This window comes from Phoca vitulina, unplaced genomic scaffold (assembly GCF_004348235.1).
Source record: "Phoca vitulina isolate PV1807 unplaced genomic scaffold, GSC_HSeal_1.0 scaffold29, whole genome shotgun sequence".
Classification (NCBI taxonomy): domain Eukaryota; kingdom Metazoa; phylum Chordata; class Mammalia; order Carnivora; family Phocidae; genus Phoca; species Phoca vitulina.
The window spans coordinates 13,697,118-13,723,356 of record NW_022589732.1 but is presented as its reverse complement, the minus strand read 5'-3'; the positions used below and the strand labels follow the sequence as shown (position 1 = coordinate 13,723,356).

Below are 26,239 nucleotides of genomic sequence, written 5' to 3'. Positions count from 1 at the left end.
AAGCTTCTGTACTTTAAAGTACACCGTTGATAAAGTGAAAAAACAACCCATACAGTGGGAGAGAATATGTGAAAATCATATTTCTGATCAGAGACTTGTATCCAGAATATGTAAACAACTCTAAAAATAATAAAAAGAATCAAATTTTTAAATGGGCAAAGGATTTGAGTAGACATTTTCCCAGAGATGATACACAAATGGACAATAAGCACATGAAAAGATGCTCATCATCATCATCATCATAATGAAATACTACTTTCTACCCAATAGAATGGCTATAATATAAACAAATGGACAAAAAGTATTAGTGAGGATGTGGAGAAATTAGAACCTTCATACATGGCTGGTGGGATTGTAAAATGGTGTGGGTACCTTGGAGAACAGTTTGGCAATTCCTGAAAATATTTAAGCAGTTGCCATGGGACCCAGCAATTCCACTACTATCTATGAGTAATGTAAACAAATGTCCACTCAGAAAACTTATACATGAATGTACATAGTAGCATTATTCATAAAAGCCAAAAAATTAGAAATAACTCAAATGTCCCATCAACTGTTGAAGTATAGTCTCTCCATACAGTGGACTGTTACTTAGCAATAAAAAAGATGCTACAACATGAATGAACCTTGAAAACATTATACTGAGTTGAAAGAAGCAGTCACAAAAGACCCTATTTTACATGATTCTGCTTATATGAAATAACCAGAATAGGCAATGAGTGGTTGTCTAAGGCTGGGGCAGAGAGGGGGAGATAATGGGTAGTGACTGCTAATGGCTACAGGGTTTCTTTTTGGGGTGATGAAAATGTTCTAAAATTAGATTGCGATGTTGGTTGCATAACTCTGAATATACTGTAAACTATTGTATTCTTTAAATGGGTGAACTTTATGGTATGTAAATTACATATTATTAATGCTGTTGGAGGGAAGGGGAAAGGGAAGGAATCAATTTACAGGTCTGCCTTTCTTCCTGTCCATTCATTTTTTGCCCAGATTATTGGTTAGGAGTAAGATATTTGTCCTATGGTGATTCCTGCTGTGCTAGAAAATTGCATGCTTCAACTTAATTGATGTTTCATTTTGGTATGATGACTGATCATTGAAGTCTTGGGTTTTCTAGGTCCACGACCCCTATTAGTATGATTCTTACCATGTTTCATTACCTTGTAGATTGTTCCTTTGTTCATAAATTTAGGATGATTCTTGTTCAGAAGGCTGTTATAAAGTTCAAATGAAAGTGAGATAGCACTTTGAAAGCTGTGTAGTCCTAAATAAATATTTCTAAAGTTCTCTTTATTTTCTTTCCACAGGAGTAAAACACAAATCTTTTCTAACAGTTGAAGACTGTTTTGAGTTGGGCAAAGTGGCCTATACAGAAGCCGATTATTATCATACAGAACTGTGGATGGAACAAGCACTAAGGCAGCTGGATGAAGGCGAGGTTTCTACCATTGATAAAGTCTCTGTTCTAGATTATTTGAGCTATGCGGTATACCAGCAGGGAGACCTGGATAAGGCACTTTTGCTCACAAAGAAGCTTCTTGAACTAGGTATGTTAATTTGGCCTAATTCAAGGTTTTATATATATATACATATATATATATGTATATATATATATGTATATATATATGTGTGTGTGTGTGTAATGTGTATATGTATGTATATTTGATATATATTTATATATATATCTCATGATAACCATGATATATAAAAGTGCTAAGCTGTATCGTAAGATAAATATATATATAAAATTCTGATATATGACTATATATCTTGTCTTATATATGTAATAATAAATATATATAATTCCAATAATTGTAATTCTGATATATAATTCATCATATAGCTTTGGTACATTTTTTTTCTTTTTCAAGTCTTTATTTAAATTCCAGTTAACACACAGTGCAATATTAGTTTCAGATATAGAATTTAGTGATTCATCACCTACATACAACACTTGGTGCTCACCACAGCTGCCTTCCTCAATACCCATCACCTGTCTAACCCATCCTCCACCCACCTCCCCTTCAGCAACCATCGGTTTGTTCTCTGTAGTTAAGAGTCTGTTTCTTGGTTTGCCTCTTTTTTCTCCTTTTATGTTCATTTGTTTTGTTTCTTAAATTCCACATAGGAGTGAAATCATATGGAATTTTCTTTCTCTGACTGACTTGCTTTGCTTAGCATTATACTCTCTAGTTCCGTATATGTCATTGCAAAGATTTCATTCTTTTTTATGGCTGAGTAATATCCATTTTGTACTTTTTATTTGTTACAAGTCAAGAGTCTATCTGTTAGACAAATTTTATCCTCTATCCACTGAATAAATGGCAACTCATTTTTCTCAGCTAATGGTACTGCAACAGTGGCTGTGATTCTCTGCTGTTTACTCTTCGGGAACTTTAAAATTGCATCTAACCTAACTAGCTCTGTCAAAAATGTTTATTTACCATGTTGTCATATTAAATATTAACCAGTTTCCTTTGAAGAATGTTTATGTTTTATTGCATTTCATATTTAAAAATAGTGATTTGAAATAAATAGACAAAATATATTTGTCATATTCAAATGTTAGATAATGTGATATCCTATGAGGATTTGATCACTAGTATTTTGGACTTGTTTCTCTAAGTATGATCCAGAAACCATGTGCATCAAAATTACTTGGATACATATTAGAAATGAAAAATTCCTTGATCTCCACCCCAGACCTACTAAATCAGAATCTCTGGAGGTAGAGCTGTATGTTAATTTGTTCAGGTGGCCTTTGGTATATAATGAAGCTTTAAAACTTTTTAAAAATTAATATTTTTCTGAACAGGTTAATATGTATATGTTAGAAGAGTCAAATAGTTTAAAAAGATTGGTCATCTGAAAATGAACTTCTGACAGGTTATTTCTTGGTTGAGTGAATTAATAAATTGAGATATTAGTTCAAGTACCCCTTTTTTCAGTATTTTGTAGTGATTTTTTTCCTCCTGACTTAGAGTCATTATAGGAAATTTTTAAAAATAGAAAAAGATATGGAAGCGTCATCCATAAGCCAATCACTGGACAATACCCACAAATTTTGTTTCCTTGTAGTATATACTCCCTTCCCTGCACATATACACTTTCCCCTTTCTTTTACAAAATTAAGATCATATTGTATATTACAACATATATTGTGAGCAGTTTCTCAAAGACAGATTTACAGATCTAAGGCTAGATTTCCTAATCACTTCAGTTAATATCACAAGTGAAGTTTCTATATATTGTTCTGTCTTTATTATTTGTGTGTGTGTGTGTGTGTGTGTGTGTGGTGGTTTGGATTTTTTTTTTCTTTCTCCCGGATGGGTGGAGTAGTCCTCTTCTCCCCTACTAAAAGATAGCTTAAAATGATGACTAGCAATTCAGAGGCAGTTAGTGGATTCTGGCTTATTTGAAAATTATAACTTTAGTTTCTCTTTTTCCATCTCACGTAGAATTTTGGGACTGAAATTCTCTCAACCCTCGGAAGTAGGCTATGTTCTGCATTTATAATGTATCTGTGGTGAACGTTGCTTTTGAACTGCATACACTGTCTTCCCCATGATGATTACATTTCAGTTTCAGAAAAATCCTTAACATTGCTTAAAATAAGTAGAATGAGTAATATTTTAGAATTCATTTTTTAAAAAGATTTTATTTATTTGACAGAGTGAGAGAGAGATCACAAGTAGGCAGGCAGAGGGAAAAGGAGAAGCAGGCTCCCTGCCGAGCATGGAGCCTGATGTGGGGCTCGATCCCAGGATGCTGGGATCATAACCTGAGCCGAAGGCAGACACTTAATGGACTGAGCCATCCAGGCGCCCCTAGAATTCATTTGGCTTCAAATTGATCATAATTCATTTGGCTGATTAATAATTTCTCAAAGTAGAATATTTGCTACTTTGAAATAAATGGCTGATTCCTTCTCCAGAACCCTTTTTATATAGGGTGACTCTATGTGATTTACTTTATACCTATTATTTTGGTACAATAATTTTTAAAAAAGATTTTATTTAGTTTGAGAGAGAGAGTATGCGTGAGCAGGGTGGGGGTGGCAGTAGAAAGAATCTCAAGCAGACTCTGTGCTGAGTGTGGAGCTGGAAGCAGGGCTCATCGCACAGCCCCAGATCAAACCTGAACTGAAACCAAGAGTTGGTCGCTTAACTGACTGAGCTACCCAGGCACCCCTGGTATAATAATTTTTATTAGTGCCTCCTTTCACTCTCATAAGTATCCTGGTTTGGAAGGTAAATTATATGGTCCTCTATTTTTATATTACTATATTCAGATGCTTGAATGACTGTAAACTTAACCATGGTCATGCTTTCTTCCTTATCCAATAGATCCTGAACACCAGAGAGCTAATGGTAACTTAAAATATTTTGAATATATAATGGCTAAAGAAAAAGATGTCAATAAGTCCGCTTCAGATGACCAATCTGATCAGAAAACCACACTGAAGAAAAAAGGGGCTGCTGTGGATTACCTGCCAGAGAGACAGAAGTACGAAATGCTGTGCCGTGGGGAGGGTATCAAAATGGTAAAGTGGAAAAGTCAATTGTGTGTGTGTATGAATGTGTGTGTGTGTTTGTACATAGTTCTGGAGAGAATCAGAGTTCTTTTATATTTAAGCCTATGTCATAAAAATTAGAATTAACTGTTAAAGTATTACAGTATGCCACATCAACTTATTGTGGGTGTCACAATGTGCTCCAACGATTAGTAAAATAGCTTTAGAATAAAGCTGTTGAATCATTATGCCATTTTGTGTATTTTTGGTAATATAACTCTTTGCATAGGCCAAAAGAGGCTTATTTTTATAAGATGAAGGATCAGATAGTTTAAGGGAAGTGATAAGATTTTTTCTTATATTTTAATGCAAAAGATATTTCCACAGTCTTAAGCGGAAATAATATACCAGCTTAACCCATCCTGTAAAACAAAGAACTCATCTATACAATAATCTTTTGTGGTTTTACTCCTAGTTGACCTTGACAGGATTGCTTAGTGAAATGTGTTAGTCTATTTAAGACATACTTAAAATGCCGAAAGAGTTTCTGCAGATTTTGGCTTTAACATTTATTTTTTTTAATACTTAAATGTGCCTATAAATATCCTTTTCTTTATTGTGTATCTGTATTTATGTATTTATAACTCAGAGTACTAGTGTTTCAGGGTGTTAATAGATAAAAGACCACAAACAAAAAAGTTCAAGTCTGGGGAACATAGGTTTTTGTTCGGCCTCAGGGCTTTTCAGAGCCTTTTTATGATAATGTACAATATGGATATGCTATACATTGCTTTATTTGATAAAGCATGGAATCCGTTTTTAAGGAATATCATGTGGTACTAGTTTTCAGTTGAATGCAGGCATATGTAGAAGGAATTAGTGAATTTTTGAAGTAAGTACTTTTAAGTGTAAACATTTGAATAGTGTGTTAAGTTTTTCTCTGCTACTAATAAAGTCAAGCTGGGCTGTACATTTTGATATTGGTGACTTTTTGATATTTGAGGACTTACTGTTGACAGCTTAATCTCTAACAGCAAATGCGTAGATCATATCTATGTTGACACTTTTGAGAGCTAAGTTTATGGACTCCTGGAAGAACATGCTTACTTTTGCTTTGGGTGCTAATGAGTAAATAAAAGGATAATAACAGTCTGAGAGACTCACGAAACTTTTTTTTTAATTTCACACCTAAATATTTTATTACACATCTGTTGAAGATACTCAAAAAATAACCAAAAAACTATTGTTACACCTCAAAAGGTGCACAATAGTTCCATAATATTATACATCTAGTTAGTGTTCAAATTTCTAGTAGTAAGCAGATATTATTTTATTTCCTTTAATAAATCTTAAAGAAGAAATCAAAATAGAGCCATAGGTATAAAACAGAAGTCTGCTTAATTTACCAGTGTGTTGATGTGACACATACATGTCAACTCTGCCCAAAATCAAGGATCATCTTTACTCTCAGAATAGTTAAATTCACCTCATCACTGTATCAAAGACTTATAATAAATAAATCTTTAGATTTGACTCTAGGTAAATAAAGTACATGGAGAATAAACATGCATCATTATTTGTCTTAGGATGTTAGCTAATAATTAAAACAAAAACTAGGGGCACTTGGGTGGCTCAGTCGGTTAAGCATCTGCCTTCAGCTCAGGTCATGATCCCAGGGTCCTGGGATGGAGCCTGCTTCTCCCTCTCCCTTTGCCGCTCTCCCTGCTTGTGCTCTCTCACTCACTCTGTCAAATAAATAAAATCTTTTAAAAAAACAAAAACAAACAAAAACTAATATTATTTCTATTTCATATATGATATACTTGTTTAATCAAGAGAAGAATCAGCAATAGATAATTTAGTTAATATAGATTGAAAGGAACATTTATTTGTTTTGTCGATCACTCTATTTTTAATAGTCATCAATAAAAGCACCTGCCTTTAATAACTTATTTTCTCTTTTTCAGAATTACTCATTTTCATCTTTGCTTTTTAAAACTAACTAAATTTGTTTATTTATGCTGCAAGCATCTAACTGGGAGGTATTTAGGAAAACCTGGTGAGGTTTTGTTTTATTTTTCCTTTTAAAAACTTTTTCTCTGGGTGCTTCCCAGTTACTTTGTGAAGTTTGGAGCAATGCAGGTCATTCATTTCATATTTTCATAAATATTTAATTATTCTTTATATTTAGATACCTGAACTTTATTTTGATGAGACATGGGTTAAAAGTGAAACCCTGTCTTTTTTCTTATTTAAGGCCTAGCATCTCTCCCAGAAAATAATCATTAATAAAACTTTTAAATCCTGAATGTCGTATTTGATGCAAAATACTTGCAGAGTATTATCTTTTGTATATTCTTCCATCAATGCTCTATGTATTCGCAAGCCTGATTATTGTTTCTTTTTTGCATAGGAGCAAGCATTAAAACTATTATTACTCTAATATGTTTATCATTTTCTTAACTTTATGTTTAGACTCCTCGGAGACAGAAAAAACTCTTTTGCCGTTACCATGATGGAAACCGGAATCCTAAATTCATTCTGGCTCCAGCCAAACAGGAGGATGAGTGGGACAAGCCTCGTATTATTCGCTTCCATGATATTATTTCTGATGCAGAAATTGAAATTGTCAAAGATCTAGCAAAACCAAGGGTAAATAATTTTTTTCTCTCAATTTACTCTACCTGTGTATTAGTTTTGCCTTTGCAAGATTACAAAAATGACAATTGATATGGCAGTAACCCCACAGATAGTTTTAGATATTGCTGTCACAACATAATGGAGTTGTTAATAAGCTCTGTTTATACTAGTTTTTCCTCAGTTTGTTATTAACACAAATAGCATACCCTGCAACTGGGTTTTAAACACTAAATTATGAAAATCATAGATGAGATTTTTTTATTCACACTGATTTTATTCACAGATGTTTCAGCATCTTCCTGAAAAAATTTTGTATGTATTTTCAAACCCTTTAGTCTCATAGGCTAATCAAAGACCAACTTTCTCATATCTTCAATATTTTTATCTGAAAGAATACTTGAAGTATTTTTATTCCTCTTTGGGCACATTATTACTGGAAAGATATAATTGCACAAGCATCATGCTAATTTGAAATAAGGACATCATAGTTTTCTGACTTTAACTCCTATCATTTATCTTAAGGAAAACAATTTTTTAAAAAAATTTTTTTATTTCAATTCATTTTAATTAACATATAGTGTATTATTAGTTTCAGAGGTAGAATTTAGTGATTCATTAAGGAAAATAATTTAATGTGAACACAATCCCATAAACTTAGTGTTTAGCATAGAAATTCTTCTTCTATGAGAATTTGAGAAAGACTGCCCTTTATGCTCTTGCCTTTTTTCCCATCAGCTTGTTCTTAAAACCTATTTGATCTCATTGATAGTAATACAAACTGCCATCAGTTTCGTAAAGAGATTGTTAAACATTAAGCTTATCTGTGCTTTGTACAGGAGTTGGCAAATTTTTTCTGTAAAGGTGCAAATAATAAACATATTTCAGGCTTTGTTGGCTATATCATCTATCACAAATACTCAAGTCTACATTGTAGTGTGAAAGCAGCCATAGAAAATATATAAATGAGCATGGCTATATTTCAATAAAACTTTATTTCCAAAAACCAGTGGCAGGCTGAATTTGGCGCACGGGCCATAGTTTGCTGATCCTTGTTATAAAGGTTTAATTATCTGGATATCTGTACTCAAACTTAAGGTCAGAATTTTTGTTGCTATTAAGTTTTACTATTCCAGATTGGTACTTTTTTTTTTTAACCAAAGATTACATTTTAAATGGAAAAGACTGGTCTAATATGTATAGGTGCTGTCCAAGGGAATTCTTATAAATCTTTCAGAGCACTACTTAAATCACACCATATTCTATTGGTATCTTTTCAATTTCTGTTTTAGTCCATTCTTTGTGGTCAGTAAACCCAGTAAACCAAAATACCTTGGTGGAATATTTTTTAAGAATTCATTTCAGCTTAGAGGTCAAGTCTTGTATCTCTGGATTTGGAGGCCTCAGTCTTCAAAGGGGATGCCTCAGTTGGATTATTTTAATCAAAAAATTCAATGCTGATAAAAATTTTATACTCTTTTCAAATTTCAGAATCATTTTTATTTGTTAGTTTGAAGTCATTATCTTGGCTGGTCCTCTCTTTCCTACTGTTTTCGTACATTTATGAGTTCTTTTCATCTGCCTTTCTGCTGAATCCAAGATTATTTCACTGTATATGTGAAATACATGAACAGATATGTTGAAAGAAGTAAAGACGGACCCTGAAAGAAATTTTGGACAGCATTAACCTTTGTAAACAGTTCCATCACTAAAAAAAAATTAACATCAAAAGTTTGAAACGGATCATTAACTACAAATAGCCATTCTTATAACTATAAATTAGACTTCAAATTTTAGAAATTTCTTTCCTCACAGTCTCCTCCAACGACTGAAAGAAATTTAATTTCTAATCTCTTTTGTGTACCCTCCATTCATGCAAAGCAAAAACAAAATATAAAAAATAACAACAACAACAAAAAAGCTTAAAAGCCAACTGTCTCTCAAGGCTCAACACAGGGTGACTGGAAGTCTTATGGAGTTCTTTTCTCTTTTCATCCTCCTTTGTAAAAATCCCAGAATTCTGACTGGTTGGATAAATGTGATTCATTTTTTTTTGTTTTGTAATGCAACTATTTTGATGGTTGGCTTCACAGCTGAGGCGAGCCACCATTTCAAACCCAATAACAGGAGACTTGGAGACGGTACATTACAGAATTAGCAAAAGGTAAGAGATGTGTATGTTGCATATTTTGCCCTCTAATGAGTGTTTTATACATCCTACAGGAATATTCATTTAAGGGAAGTAGGTCATTTTCAGTCTCCAGCTCAAGTCACTGCCTATTTATATACGCATGGATAAACTGCTTTGTGTTTCACAGGTCTTTCCCTTTAACTAGAAGTTCTTTTTTTAATCTTTAATTGGTCTGTTGTTTTTAGGGAATTAATACGCTTTGCATTTCTCTTCAGGTCAGGAATCAAATCTCCAGGAAATGGCTTGATACTTGTTTTCTTTTTCCTTTTTCTTGCCAAAAGGGAAAAAAAAGAAAAAGCAGCAGCCTGGATTAATCTGGGAGTAGTCTTTGTTTATATAGTTCTCTCATATTCATAAATGCAGTGAATTCACATCATTCTTCATAGTGATTTGTATTGGCATTTGTTCATTCATCTTGTGGAATACCATTGTCATTTTGGAGTAATCTGTATTCCTCCGTTGGAGTTATTTTAAAAAACTTGCTGACTAGAAAGTTGGCAATGGAAAGAAGGGTTATGCTTCTGATCTCAGTCTTCTAACTACTATTACTCATGAACTTATTTGCCTTTTACTTCGCCAGAGAGACTTAACAGTTTTATCTCAGTGAGAGTTTTAAAAAATAAATTTAAAGAGACTATTAACTATTCTTTTGTCAAAATACTTAAAGGACTTTAAACTTCTAGATCTGAGAAAGCTCCTGTGAAACCCAGTGCTATAAATCATTTACATGTATTTTCAAATGATTTTTTTTAAAAAAAGTGAAAGGACAATAAATCTACAACAAAAATATGTCAACCCATTTTCTCTTGATTTGGAAGTGGCTTTTATTGCCACCTGTCTAAATGTTTTTGCTGATTTGAAACCATTACCTACCATCCAGACCAATCTGAACCCTTCCAATCACCTGTGGCTTGGCAAAACAAACAAAAGCCCAAAATTGCCTGCTACGTGAGTAAGTCCTTGTCCTTTCTCTTTTTTTGTAGCTGAGCCGAGCTACAGTACATGACCCTGAGACTGGAAAATTGACCACAGCACAGTACAGAGTATCTAAGAGGTAAGGGAGTAATGGAGAGAATTTTAGTCCTATTTGGACCATTTTCCTTCTTGAGAATCTAATTTTCATAAAGGTTTCTAAGACCTAGGCTTAGGCATGACAACCATGCTTGAATTTTCATGATAGACTAATAAACAGACATGGTTATGGGGCAGTTAACAGAGATTTTCCAGAAGTAACTTACTGGATTTCAAAATGCCTGCTGAGACTCCCCAGACCCCACCTGAAAAGTGAAGTTGTGTTCCCATATTGAAGTAAGAGAAGTTCCCAAAGAACCTTCGTAGAAACAAGGCCTAATTTGGCTTCTATAGTAAAGCAAAGGTATAAAAATCTCTGGGTCACCAGAATAGCTGCAGGTATTGAGAAAGTGCATGCCTTGAAGGATTCCATAACACATCCTTTTTAAGTCAATTGGTTTCAAATTCTTTGCTTTTAACAATGTTTAAAGAGAACGTACTTAAGTTATTAGCTGATCACTGAAATAATTTTTAACAGTAGATTACTGTGTAACTCATGTATATAACTTAGAAGGAGCCCACAGAATAAGTGACATTATTCCAACAGAACTCCTTTTCCATCTACCTATTTATGTAATGGAGATTTCTCAGCTCTCATAAAAATGAGAATATTGAAAATAACAAAATAAGCTCCTTCCATCTCATTAGAAACATCTTAATATATTTTCACTTTTCATATTGGGTAATGATTGTTTAATCATGTTAGACTAATGTGTACGAATGATAATTGTAATAACTCATTCCAGAAGACATTATTTTTAACAATTAGACCTTTATGTTAGAGGAATTTATATTTTTATCAATTTATAAAAGTATTTTTGTTGTAGAGAAGTATAATGTAATAAAAGATTTTTAGGCATAGAAATATATTTCTCTAGGATGGGGCTTCTCAACCTCAGCACTATTGACGTTTTGGATCAGATAATTCTTTGTTGTTGGGGGTTGTCATAGCTTTGTATGACGTTTAGCAGCATCTCTGGCACCCACTAGATGCCAGTAATGCCCTTCATCCCAGTTTTGACAATCAAAAATGTCTCCAGACATTGCCAAACATCCCCTGGTAGGCAAAATTCCCACCACCATCCCCAGAGACTTCACCTCTCTACCCATGTTGAAAGCCACTATTCTAAGATAAGAATGGAATGAAAATGCAGTTCAAGGGGGGAAAAAAAAGAACGATATAAAAGTTCCCAAGTACTAAAAAATTCATTCATGTATTTTTTTTAAAGTGAATCATGGTGGGCATCAAATCATCGTGGTATTTAGATTCCACTGGATACGTTAAAAAAAAGATCATTTTTCAGAAATTACCACTAATTTCAGAATTAAATCCTTTCAAACTATTTGATGAAAAATTCTAGTTTTCAACTAAAATGTGCAGAAAGTAAGTACATAGATTTAACAACTATTTTAGGAGTTACTGGAACAGAAATTTTGAATATTATTGCTGTAAGTCATAACAAAAGTACTCTGAAGGCTGTACAGAATGCATTGTTTCCTTACTCTTTTTGGGCAAAGCTATATGTCCTTCATATGGTAATAACCTTCAACATGCCCGCACACATATCCTGGTTTCCTAACCGTGTGCCCCATGCTACCTGCCCCCAGCAAACTAGAAGACATGAAGAAAATTTAATTTCTATCATACGACTTTGATTTCAGGGAGACTAAGGATTTGTAGAAATTAATTTGGATAATGTTTTGATACATGATTTATAATGCTTCTGTGCATTGTAATTAACTCTAAATTTCAAGTTAAACTTCAGCTAATTTTCCATTTTATTACAGAATCTTACTCATGTCTTAAAAAATTAACCCTTTATTTTTTTAAAAATAAGCCATTATGTATTTTGTCAAAGATTACTACATGGTTTTAGGCATTTTTACTGTCATAAGGCTTGTTTCTAAATTCTCCAGATTTGGATGCTTTTAGGAAGCACATAAAAGAAAATTTCATGAATTTAGTTCTTTGGAAGTCCTTTTTGGAAATTTTTTTATATATACAATGGACCTTTTGAAGAAATATCCAGCCCACAGAGTCATTGGACTCTTACCAGTAAGGCAAAATAAATTACTCTTGGAAAAGTGATCTACAGACTTTTTTTCCTTAAGAACTAAATATTTCTAAGCCTTTTGGGCTTATTTTTAAAATATTCTAACTTTATAGCTCTGAGAAGCAATTTTATTGGATTTTTTAGAAAGACACAGCCATACTTTATATTATATATGGCAATAGAAGGCATTTAGCCAGCAGCATTAGAAGCATTGGAAGACTAACACCAGAATAAATTCACCCAATCTTAGCAGAGTATGCAGGGTGTGTGTGTGTGTGTGTGTGTGTGTGTGTGTGTGTTCGTGTTCAAATACTCATATTTACTCTTAAGGAAAATTGTTCAGCAAGTCTTTGAAAAAGAAAATACATATGTTGAGAGAGAGGCCTTAACTGTTAAAGAAGGAATTTGCTCCATAAAATATCCTAAACATTTCATATTGTTAGTAAGTTTTTGCTTTTTTGGGAATTTATTAGCTATGTCAAGACATTTTTTACCCATCACTGGAATCTGAATTTTGAATATTCCTACAAGTGAAATAAATGAGTGTTTTAGGTTTCCTTCATACATTATACCTCTGAAAAAGGCATCTCAAATGTAAAATAGAAAAATTTATGTGTACTGATGTCAGTTAATGTAGTTCCTTTTGCTGTGGGAACATCTGTATTTTGAATGGGTCAGAAGGGAATTTCAAATATCTGTATTTTGAGAAATTTCTAAGTGATTGCATCATCTTCCGTGGAAGGAAAAATATGTTCCAGCATCCTAGCAAATAGAATTTTATTCGGGTAAAGTATGTGTGGAAATCCATTACTGTTTATTTACTTTATTGACTATCTCTGAACGTTTGGTAAGTCATGTCTGTCCTTTCCATAATTTAAAAAAAAAAAAACAAAACTAAAAATTTACTACAGCTTGTTAATGGAGATGCTAATAATTTTGGCTAAAGCAGAGAAATGGAATTTTAGTTTTGGAGAAGTAAACACTGAGTTTACATGCTCTGAAAAGACATTTAGTTATGTGAGCTCATAAAGTCCAGTTAAAGTAATATTAAGAGATATGCAAATAAACAATCTAGTGTGGTAGAAAAAGCTTCTTTGAATCTGGTAGGTTATTTTTAGAAGGAGTTTTCATCTTACTCTGGTATACAGATTTCCCATAATATGGCATTTTCTTATGCTTACGATTTAATTTACCCATGGAAATAAGGAACAAATACAATATAAAAGCTTATTATTATTTTATAGTATGGGGCAAATACAAACATCTTTGAATATTTCAGATATTTTTTTAAATTGGAGTCGCTTTTAACAACGACAGTCCGTCTGTTAGGTTGAACAGTAGTTCTCAGATTGAGATAACTGAAATGGATAGATCTATAGTATGATTGCATAATTGTCCCACTAAGATCCAAAGGGCCAGGATAAATTCCCAGGCTAGATGATCAGCCTTTCTTTGTTAACCGTCAAGCACTTAGAGAAGAATTATTGAAAGTTTGCTCTCTGTAACTGGCACTTGGGGTCCTGAATTACTTTTTGCCTTTGCAAAAAATCACATAGTTTTTATATTAGCTAATTGTAAAATGTCAATTTTCACGTGTTGGGTTGGAAGAAAGTAGTGGAAATTATATCACTTGCATTTTCCTTTGGAAGTTTTGTAATAATCTCCAAAACCTCCAAAATGATATTGTCTATCTATTTACTTGAACATGATGTCCTTATTAATATATTAGAAATATAGTCATGCAGTGTGAGAATGTTGCTCCTTACTCAAAACATTCCAGGGGCACCTGGGTGGCTCAGTTGGTTAAGTGTCCAACTCTGGATCTCAGCTCAGGTCTTGATCTTGGAGTTTTAAGTTGAAGCCCCATGTTGTGGGGTGTGGAGCCTACTTAAAAAAAAAGGAGAAAAAAAGAAAGCATTCCAGTGATAGATTTGGGGTTCCTATAATTAAGACCAAAAGGAATATAGTTTGTGTTATCTAATTAGTAATGGAAAATACTGTAACCTTACATTCTAATTCAGTTAAAAAACACTGAGTACTTAGAAGAAAGAACCTTCATTTCTGTTGATAAAATTTAATGCAGGTATAAGACTTCCAAATCCTAAAGAATAGATAGTTAATATATATTACAGTATCCTCGGTGTCTCCACTGAATTTTTGAGCAATGTTACAACAATCTAAATTCAGGGCTAATTTCTTAGATTACCTGATAGATCTATAACAATGTTGCTGAAGACAGATTAGCAGTTGGGATCCAGATGAACGAAATGTTTTAAATGTAACTAAAGAGAATCCTTTTATATTTTGGAGAGGTTTTCACGTGAAAGTCAAATTAAGTGAAATAACTTTACATGCATGAGTAGAGTTTATTTTCCTCTCTAGTGACAGTAACAGAACCACAATTAAGATAACAGTTTATTTTTTAACCTTTAATCATTAATAACTTTAACTGCTAAGCCTCAGACCTTCCATTGAGATCATTTATGGTATAACAAAAAGTGTAAATTAAAACTTTTTAAAAAATCTAAACAATTAGGATTAAAATATTTTTCCTTTAAGATTAGCAAAAATTAAAAAGATTGATACTGGCAAGTATTTTCTGAAATGGGCACTCATAAACATATGGTAAAAGTATAAAATACTTTTTGGGAGAACAATTTGACATCATTCATCAAAATGTAAAAGTCATCTAGCAGTTTCACATCTAGGAGTTCAACCTACAGAGAGATATTATTTGTAATAGAGAAAAAGTAGAAATAACCTTATTTAACCAGTGCTTTATTGGTAGACCTTAATGGTCATTTTGGAAGTAAAGATACTTCATTTTAAAATGAAAAGCAGGGGCACCTGGGTGGCTCAGTTAGTTGAACATCCGACTCTTGGCTTTGGCTCAGGTTGTGATGTTAGGGTCATGAGATCGAGCCCTGAGTCAAGGCTCTGCCCTTGGAGCAGTCTGCTTGGAATTCTCTCTCTCCCTCTCCCTTTGTCCCTCCTGCTCATGCTCTCATGCGTGCTTTCTCTGTCTCTCAAATAAATAAATCTTTAAAAATGAAAAAAATGGGGGTGCCTGGGTGGCTCAGTTGGTTAAGCATCTGCCTTTGGCTGAGGTCATGATCCCAGGTTACTGGGATGGAGTCCTACATCGAGCCTGCTTCTCCTCTGCCCCTCTCCCCACTTGTTCTCTCTCAAAAATAAATAAAATCTTTAATAAATAAATTTTAAAAAATGAAAAGCAGTAGTTAAAAAACACTGTGGAATGGAAATGTAAAGTGATATAGTTGTTATGGAAAAGAGTCTGGTATTTCCTCAAAAAGTTAAACATAGGGTTACTATATGATCCAGAAATTACACTGCTAGGCATAACCCAAAAGAATTGAAAGGAGGGACTCAAGCAGGTACTTGTACACTCATGTTCATAACAGCATTATTCACAGTAGCCAAAAGGTGGAAGCAACCCAGGTGTGCATTCATGGATGAATAGATAAAATGTTGTATATCCATATAATGGAATATCATTCGGCCTTAAAAGGGAATGGAATTCTGATACATGCCACAATATGGATGAACCTTGAGGAAATTATACCACATGAAATAAGATGCAAAAGGACAAATATTATGTGATTCTATATAGGAGGTACCTAGAATGAAAAAATCATGCAGCTAAAAAGTGGATTAGAGGTTACCAGGGGCTGGGAGGAGAGAGAAATGGCAAATTATTATTTTTTTAAAAGATTTTATTCATCCATTTGAGAGAGTGAGAGAGAGAGCACAAGATGGGGGAGGGTCAGGTAGAGAAGCTCACTCCCTGCTGAGCAAGGAGCCTGATGCGGGGTTCCATCCCAGGACCCTGGGATCATAACCCAAGCCAAAGGCAGCCACTCAACTGATTGAGCCACCCAGGTGCCCAAAATGGCAAATTACTGTTTAATGGGTACAGAGTGTCTGTTTGGGATGATGAGAAGTTCTGGAAATAGTGGTGATCATTGTACAACTTTGTGAATGCTATTGAATTTTACACTTAAAAATGGTTAAATGGTCAATTTTATGTTATGTATTTTTTTACCACAATATATATATTTTTTTTTAAAGATTTTATTTATTTATTTATTTGAGAGAGAGAGAATGAGAGACAGAGAGCATGAGAGGGAGGAGGGTCAGAGGGAGAAGCAGACTCCCTGCCGAGCAGGGAGCCCGATGTGGGACTCGATCCCGGGACTCCAGGATCATGACCCGAGCTGAAGGCAGTCGCTTAACCAACTGAGCCACCCAGGCGCCCCCACAATATTTTTTTTTAAACTGAAGTTGTGCTATATGTATTGACTTGGAAGATGTCAGAAGTATTTTCAGGGAGAAAAAGTGAATGTGTATATTGATGTGAGAGATTGGAAGGTGAGTAGATTCCTATTTATTAAAAAATTCTCTGTATATTTGTTTATACACAGGGAGAAATGTTGAGAGGATATGTACCTATTTGTTATAACATACAGTTTACCTGTGAGGAGTGGGACTAGGAAAGGGACTTTGTATTCTTTTGTATATGCAGTTTGAAATTTTTATATGTATTTCTTTTTTTAAATAGCTTTATTGGGAGATACATGTACCGTACAATTCATTGGTTGAAAATGTACAATTAAGTGGCTTTTAATATATCCAGAGTTGTGTGTCCATCACCACAATGAATTTTATTTTATTTTTTAAAAGATTTTATTTATTTGAGAGAGAGAGTGCGAGAGAGAGAGCACAACCAGTGGAGAGGAAGAAGCAGGCTGCTCATTGAGCAGGGAGCCTGATGTGGGGCTCAATCCTAAGACCCTGGGATCATGACCTGAGCCAAAGGCAACCACTTAACCAACTGAGCCACCCAGGCGCCCCTCACCACAATGAATTTTAGAACATTTTCATTACCTGGAAGAGAAATTCTGTTTTAGCAATAACTACCCAACCCTCAATTCCCACCCCCCCCCCCCCGCCCCCGCCCCCACCAGCTCAGCCCTGGGTGACCACAAATCTACTTTCTGTCTTTATGGATTTGCCTGTTCTGGATTTTTTTTTTTTTATTAAAGATTTTATTTATCTATATGAGAGAGAGAGAGCATGAGCAGGGGGATGGGCAAAGGGAGAGGGACAAACAGACCCTCTGTTCTCCCTTTTGTGCACAGAGCACAATGCAAGGCTCGATCCCAGGATCCTGAGACCATGACCAGAGCTGAAGTCAGACACTTAACCAACTGAACCACCCAGGTGTCCCTGTTCTGGATATTACATATAAATGAAATCATATAATATGTGGCCTTTTGCATCTGGCTTCTTTTACTTGCCGTATTTGTAAGGTTCATTGATGTTGATGTATGTATCTGTACTTCATTCCTTTTCATGGCTGAATAATATTCCATTGTATGGATATACCACATTTTATTTATCTTTTATTCATCTATTGATAGACAGTTGGGTTGTTTCTACTTTTTGGCTATTATGAATAATGCTGCTCTGAACATTCATGTACAAGTTTTTATGTGAACATAAGTTTAAGTTTCTCTTGGGTATATACCTAGGAGTGAAATTTTAGGTCATATGGTAACTCTGTATTTACCCATTTGAGGAACTGCCAAACTTCTCCAAAGTGGCAGTACCATTTTACAATCCTACCAGCAATGTATGGGTTATTCCAGTTTCTTCACATCCTCATCAATACTTGTTACTGTCTGTCCTTTTGATGATTATAGCCATCCTAGTGGGTGTGATATGCTATCTCATTGTGGTTTTGATTTGCATTTCCCAGTGGCTAATGATGTTGAGCATCTTTCCATGTGCTTATTGGCCATTTGTATATTTTCTTTGGAGACTATTTAGATCCTTTGCCCATTTTTAAATTGAGTTATCTTTTATTTAGTGGTAATAGTTCTTTATATATTTTAGACACAAGTCCTTATCAGACATTTGATTTGCAGAGATTTTCTTCCATTCTCTGAGTTGTCTTTTCACTTTATTGATGGTGTCCTTTGAAGCACAAAATTTTTAATTTTGATGATACCCAGTTTATTTTTTTGTTGTTGCTTATACTTCTGATGTCATAGCTAAACTAGTGTCTAATTTAAGATCACAAAGATTTACACTTACTAAGAGTTTTATAATTTTAGCTTTTACATTTAGGTCTTTAATCCCTTTTGAGGTCTTTTTTTTTTTTTTATGATATGAGGTAGGGACAACGTCTTTCTTTTGCATGTGGTTATCCATTGTCCCAGGACTATTTATTGAATATAACAAACATTTCTTGCTTTTATATATATATAAATTTTATTTATTTATGTGTGTGTAGGCTCCACACCCAGCATAGAGTCCAGCACCAGGCTTAAACTCACGAGCTTGAGTTCAGGACCTGAGCTGAGATCAAGAGTTGGATGCTTAACTGACTGAATCCCCCAGATGCCCCACATTTCTTGCTTTTATAATTTTAAAAGTGTAAAGTGAAAGATTGTAATGGTAATTTGCTAGAATAACAAAAGTGAAGGCGTTCTTGGTAGCAGGAAACTTTAGCCGAAGAGTAAGCATTGTCAAAGAAAAGATTAAAGATAAAAAGAGAGGCAGTAATTGGTAGGTTGAGTTAGAACTTCTTTCTCCCAATTCTGACTGAGTTCTTAGTAGAACTAGGAGCTAATCTAGTATGTCCGTGTACCTGTCTTTCTGTCTAGCAACAATTTGAGTTAGAAAGGGTAGGTTCAAAAATGTAGAGAAAAGATCCAGTCTCTGTAAGGCTGAAGGATGATGCTTCTACCAAAGTATTAGAGAAAAGGTAGGAATCGATGCTTGTGGTAGCAAGGAAGGAAGTTGAAGGTAACAGAAGTAGGAGACAGGTTCTCTGTGGGTGATAGGTTCCAGGATGGAATAGGAACAATTCTCAAGATGCATCTAGTTTGGGTGCCTGGGTGGTTCAGATGGTTAAGCGTCTGCCTTCGGCTCAGGTCATGATCCTAGGGTCCTGGGATCGAGTCCCGCATCGGGCTCCCTGCTAGGTGGGGAGCCTGCTTCTCCCTCTGCCTCTCCTCTCCTCTCTCTCTCTCTGACTCTCATGAATAAATAAATAAAACATTAAAAAAAAAAGATGCATCTAGTTTGAATTTTTTTTTTAAGATATTTATTTTGAGAGAGAGAGAGAGCATGCACGAGCAGGGGGAGGGACAGAGGGAGAAGGAAAGAGACTCAGTGCTGAGCACGGAGCCCAGTGCAGGGCTTGATCTCACAATGCTGAGATCACAACCTGAGCCGAAACTGAGAGTCGGATGCTTAGCCAACTGCACCACCCAGGTGCCCCTGAAATTTTAATAGAACACTTGCCAATTTTGTGTTGCAGTTATCTATAAAAATCAAGTCAGTAGTTTGTGGATTATAAAGTTCAAAAATCTATCAAATTGTTGCCAGCCAGAAATATAGGTACACTGACAGACTAGATTAGTTCCTAGTTCTACTAGGAACTCAGTCAGAATTTAGAGAAGTTAAGTTCTTAATGTATTTATCGGCTACACCCTTTATAACAGTAAAATTCTTGGATCCTTCCTATTTCTGCTACACTAAGGAATTCTACTCAGCCAGTCCATATAAATTTACAAGGGATCACCGACAAGTAGTATGGTAAAATAGAATAAATCTTGGATTAGTTCTGGGAAGTCTCTATGATTCATTCATTTCTTCATTCAGCAAATATTTATTGAGCATCTGCTATGTGCCAGGCAGTGTAATAGGTTCTGCAGATACAGTGGTGAGCAAAACCAGGCAGAATTTACGTATTTGGGACTAGTAGTTGAATGAAGACATCTTAATCAAACAATAAATTAATATACAATTAGTGTGAAAAATGCTACAAAGTAAGATATATAGTACTGTAAAAACATTAGGGGTAGCTGCCTTCTCCACTTCTGGGGGCATGGAGGTAGCCTCTCCCTGAAGTGCTTCAGTTGCAGGCAGTTGCCAGCTCTGAGATGAATGGTTCTGGGGGCACAGCTGCCGCCACTCTCCACCCTCTGGACCAAGGGTGATTCCCATAGTAGCATCCAGTAGGTGCCCACCAAAGTCACTGTGGTCTTGTTATATATCAGAAGGACTATTAGCATGATTGCTTTTGTGAAGAGCATCTTATTTCCTTATATCAGAGAAAATGTTAAGAATTAACCGCAGAGAAAAATACTTCTTCCTTCTTGGAAAGAAGAGTGCCAGTAGGACCTCAGTCTTTTGAGGTAACAGGCTGAAGAGGATTCCCATCAGGATAGGGTATTTTGACCTCTGCAACATGTGGGAATGGGGTGGATGATCTACAATAGATGTCCAGGCTGTGGTAGATCATGTGTGCTGGCAGAGATCTCTGGATGGAAAACCATGGTACTGATAACAAATATAAAGATTCATGTGGAAGGCAGTATTTTACAGCTGGGAGAATAAGAGCAGCATTCATTGAAGATGTCATTCCAGCAGCTAGGAAATGGAGAGAAGCTGGAATGAAGGTGTATATCTATTCTTCAGGGAGGGTAGAGGCACAGAAACTATGACTTGTGCGCTCTACAGAGGAAGATATTCTTGAGCTTGTGGATAGTTTCTTTGATGCCAAGGTTGGGCATAAAGTGGAGAGAGAGTTGTTGAAAGACTGCAAAACAGCATTGAATGCTCAGTCAACAGCCTTTTTTTGACACATTAGAGGCTCGTGCTGCTGAGGAAGTGGACATGCTTATTGCTGTGGTGGTGAGACATGGCTAGGTGGAGTTAAGAAATGATGAAAAGCCTATAGCCTCAAATCATTCAGCAAACTACTTGTCCTCTTCAACCTAGAAAAGGATTTCTAAGGAAGACAAACTGTTTCTCATAGTTTGTCCGTGTAGTCTGGTTTATTTTAATGGTAAGAGTAGCTTACTTTAAAAACATATACACACACACACACATATGTAGGCAAATATGTATGTGCTCAAATTACCTTCTACAGGTACATGAGTGATAAAAATCTCCATTCAGTGAAATTAAAACTTATTTTAAAATCTATTTCTGTAAAAGTTATTTGAAACTACAACACTAACCCCTACTGAGGGCAAAGTATAGTTGATAGAAAAAACTATTAACAGATCAAATGTGTCAGTATCAGGTCATATACCAAAATTGAAAGCTAGTTTTGAGCAGTATTTCAGAAGCCTTGCTATTTTAAAAACTGAAAGTGTTTCAAAGTCTTTTTTTTTTTTTTTTTTAAGATTTTATTTATTTGAGAGACAGAGAGCACAAGCAGGGGGAGCGGGAGAGGGAGAAGCAGACTCTGCTGAGCAAGAAGCCCGATGCCGGACTCCATCCCAGGACCCTGAGATCATGACCTGAGCTGAAGGCAGATGCTTGACTGACTGAGCCACCCAGGCGCCCCTCAGAGTCTTTTTTTTTTTAAGATTTTTACTTACTTCTTTGACAGAGAGCCACAGTGAGAGAGGGAACACAAGCAGGGGGAGTGGGAGAGGGAAAGGGTTTCCTGTGGAGCAGAGAGCCCAATGCAGGGCTCAATCCCAGGATCCTGGGATCATGACCCGAGCCGAAGGCAGACGCTTAATGACTGAGCCACCCAGGCACCCCAGAATCTTATTCTTAATAATAAATAATTGCCCTGTTTAATTGTGAGAGAATAAAATCTAGAAGATTGCAATAACTGCATTTCACAATATTTGCCTACCTGCATACAAAAGACAAAGATAGTTGCTTGTGTTCCAAGAGAGGGCAAAATTAGAAAGAAAACTCATTTTAGTCTTGAACCAGAGAGTGTATCTTACTTAAGAGACTTGCTAATCGTTGTGGCATCCACAGCAAAAATCACCTTACCAGTGAAAAAGGTGCATTAATGTAAAGTTAAAAAAGAGATGTGGTTCTTAATGTTTCAAAATACAGTCCTAATCCTGTGAATTCTTTTTATTTTTTTTAAGATTTTATTTATTAGAGAGCATGCACACGTGAGAGTGAGAGAGAGCAAGTGAGCAGAGGGAGGGGGAGAAGTAGACTCCCTGCTGAGCAGAGAGCCCAACATAGGGCTCTATCCCAGGACCCTGGAATCACGACCTGAGCCGAAGGCAGACACTTAACCAACTGAGCCATCCAGGCGCCCCTAATCCTGTCAATTCTAATTATAGATTATAGCTGCCTTTCTGACAACTTCTTAGCATAGTTTGAGAAATTATATTGTTATTTACTATTTTTAAAATGATTTTCCTGAAATCAGTCTATCAGATCAAGAAGAATCCTATATATTTTCTTTTGGCATGGATATGAGAAATGTCAATTTTCTAACAGTAGTAATTATCCTGGTTCAGTTGTTTTTGTTTTTTTTTTTAAGATTTTATTTATTTGACAGAGAGAGAGAGCACAAGAGGCAGAGCAATAGGCAGAGGGAGAGGGAGAAGCAGGCTCTCCAGTGATCAGGGAGCCCAACATGGGGCTCGATCCCAGAACCCCGGGATCATGACCTGAGCTGAAGGCAGACACTCAACTGACTGAGCCATCTAGGCGCCCAATGTTTGTTTATTTATTTAAGGGAGAAGAGACTTAAGCTCAGTTAAAAGCTGTGGGAGGAATTGAGAAGGAAAGTTGATTATGTAAGAGAGAGAAGGGCTGATCAATGAATTATGCTTCCTAAAATGTCAGAAAATTATAGAATCTAAGGCAGAGGGTTAGCATAGATAATGGAGAGAAATTTCCTCTCTGGAACTGGAATGAAGGAACTAGATGATCTAAAAGGAACAGATAGATGCAAATGTAGGTAAAGTGTATGGTTTCTATATTCTCTGAAGTAGGGGATATGTACTGAGAGAAGGGGGAAGCTGAGGTGGGTTGGGGTTCAGAGTAGAAGAAGGAGTAGGAGTAAGGACCCATTTGAAGTTGGTGTTCATGAATTATCAGTGGAACACATTTGCCCTATTTCATGACTTTCTCCAGTAGAGTTTGATGACACAGGTATAAGCTTAGAGAAAAAAATTCATTGAGGATAATATTTTTGCCAGAGAGTTTAATTTAGGCATTTAGCAAGAATGTTGTTGAAATGAGGGATCATGGAATCAGAGGTTGATGAGAGAAGTGAAGAAAGAAAGCTGATAGACCATAGGAGATAGCTTAATTTGGGGTGCCTTTTTAAATTTAGCTATAGTTCCCATACCATAAAATTCACTCCTTTAAAGTGTATAATTCAATGGTTTTTAGTGTTTTTAGTTGTGCAACCTTTACCATTATCTAATTTCCAAACATTCCCATCACCCTGAAAAGAAAGCCTGTACTTATTAGCAGTTAACTCCCCATTTCCCCATTTCCGCCTTCCTCTGGCAACCACTGATCTACTTTCTCTATCTGTTGACTTGCCTATTCTGGATATTTCCTATAAATGGAATCATAGTATGTGGTCTTTTGTATCTTGCTTACTTAACAGTGTTTTCAGGGTTCATCCGTATTGTGGCATTTATCAGTACCCGATTCCTTTTCATGGCACAATAATCCATCATATGGATGTATCACATTTTATGTATCTACTCATCAGTTGGTGAATATTTGGATTATTTCCACTTTTTGGCCATTAATAATCCTGCTATGAACATTCATGTACAAGTTTTTGTATGAACATATGTTTTAATTTCTCTTGGGTATGTACCTGGAAGTGGAACTGCTGAGTCATATGGTAACTGTATGTTTAAAAATTTGAGGAACTGCCAAACTGTTTTCCAAACTGGCTGCACCATTTTTACATTCCTACCAGCAATGTGTGAGGGTTCTGATTTCTTCACATTCTCATCAGCACCTGTTATTGTCCATCTTTTTGTTTTATTTTGTTTTATTTTAAGTAGGCTCCACGCCCAGCATGGAGCCCAACATGGGGCTTGAACTCAAGACCCTGAGATCAGGCTCTGAGCTAAGAGTTGAACACTTAACTGACTGAGCCACCCAGGTGCCCCCGTCCACCTGTTTTGATTATAGTCCTCCTACTGGGTGTTTTGGTACCTTTTAAAAACTTATTTTTATTTATGCAAGTAATACATGAATTTTTTTTTTATTTATTTTTTTAAAGATTTAATTATTTTAGAGAGAAAGAGTGTGTGAGCGGGGGTAGGGGCAGAGGGAGAGAGAATCCCAAGCAGACTCCCCACTGAGTACAGAGCCCAACACAGTGCTCAATCTCACAACCCTGAGATCATGACCTGAGCCGAAATCAAGAGTCAGATGCTTAACTGACTGAGCCACCCAGGCGCCCCTACATGAATTTTTTTCTTATAAAATATTTACACTATATAAATCAAGCTAAAAACCCTATGACCTCCACCCCAGTCAGTTCCTATGCCTAATGTAAAAAGAAAAATTGTTTTCAGTTTGGTATGTATTTTTACAGAATTTTTAAAAATTCTCAATGTAATAGCCCTATATAGCCTTCTTACATTAATCCAGCTGTTTTCAAAGAAACTCTGTAATAAATGAGTTTTTTTCTTTTCTAACCTTTAACTGTAAAGTGTAGCATTTTTAAAAAAAATGACAACGTTGTTTAATAAAAATCTTATCAAACAAGCAAGCCAACTAAATGCCTATAGATAAGGCTTAATGTCCCATATATTACGGCTTTTAAAATGATGGCTATTAGTCTTTATGTATTGAAACATTATAAGTAATATTGTCTTCTTGTTCTTAGTGCCTGGCTCTCTGGCTATGAAAACCCTGTGGTGTCTCGAATTAATATGAGAATACAAGATCTAACAGGACTAGATGTTTCCACAGCAGAGGAATTACAGGTAGGTAATCACATTATCCTTAAACCATATGCTATCACATTATTTCTTTACACTTTTTCAAAAAATGTTGCAGATGAGATTTCCTAACATTGTATGGGCACTGATTAGGTATTGTAGGAGAGTTTGGGACCCTAAAAGTGAATATGCAAGCTGAAACCAAACAAGCTACTCTTTAATAATCAATGGGAAAAATTAGGATTAGTCTGTGAGCTCTAAAATTCTTTTACAAAACATTAAAAACTCGTACTGTTAGGTATAAATTTATAGGGAAATGAACAATATGTAACATTAATATTTATTATATAAATATTAATATAATATATATTATAATATATATTATAATATATAATATAATAAAATATAAATATATTTAATATATATTTATTATATAATTTTTTGTCATTCCTAACTAAACCTGTCAGGTAACCAGGGGCAGTTTTTTTTTTTTTAATGTGTTTTTTTTCTCTTTTCTATTGAGATAGAATTCACATACCTTAAAATTTACCCTGGTTTTATTACATGCACATGCTTATGCAGCTATCACCACTATCTAATTATAAGACTATTTCATCACTTCAAAAACTTTAAGCAGTCACTCTCCATTCCCTCTTCCTAATGCCAGTGGCAACTACCAATCTCCTTTCTGTCTATCTATGAAGTTGCCTTTTCTAGATATTTCATATAAATGGAATAATACAATATGTGGCCTATTGTATCTGGCTTATATCACTTAATGTAATGTTTTCAATGTATCAGCACTTTATTCTTTTTCATGCCTGAATAATATTCCATTGTTTGGATGTATCACAACTTCATGTATCTATCAGCTGAAGGATATTTGGGTTGTTTGCACTTTTTGACTATAATGACTAGTGCTGCTATGAATGTTTGTGTACACGTTTTTGTACAAACATTTAATTTTTTCTTGGGTATATAGGTATCTGTGGAACTGCTGAGTCATGTGGTGACTTTACAGTTTGAGGAACTGCCAAACTGTTTT

General features: G+C 35.2%; 1 protein-coding gene and 1 pseudogene across 3 annotated transcripts in view; both read left to right on the top strand.

Moving 5' to 3' along the window:
• P4HA1 (prolyl 4-hydroxylase subunit alpha 1) overlaps positions 1–26,239 on the top strand; it is a 105,469-nt gene that overhangs the window by 58,856 nt on the left and 20,374 nt on the right. For 2 of the 3 annotated variants that reach the window (XM_032423557.1, XM_032423555.1), the window contains exons 6-10: positions 1,311–1,550; positions 4,350–4,546; positions 6,992–7,168; positions 9,247–9,317; positions 25,140–25,239. In XM_032423557.1, coding sequence (XP_032279448.1) covers positions 1,311–1,550; positions 4,350–4,546; positions 6,992–7,168; positions 9,247–9,317; positions 25,140–25,239 — 785 coding nt within the window. Of the gene's footprint in view, positions 1–1,310; positions 1,551–4,349; positions 4,547–6,991; positions 7,169–9,246; positions 9,318–10,327; positions 10,399–25,139; positions 25,240–26,239 lie in introns of all 3 variants that reach the window. The other variant, XM_032423556.1, reaches the window with a different exon arrangement.
• Positions 20,388–21,700, top strand: LOC116644194 (annotated as a pseudogene).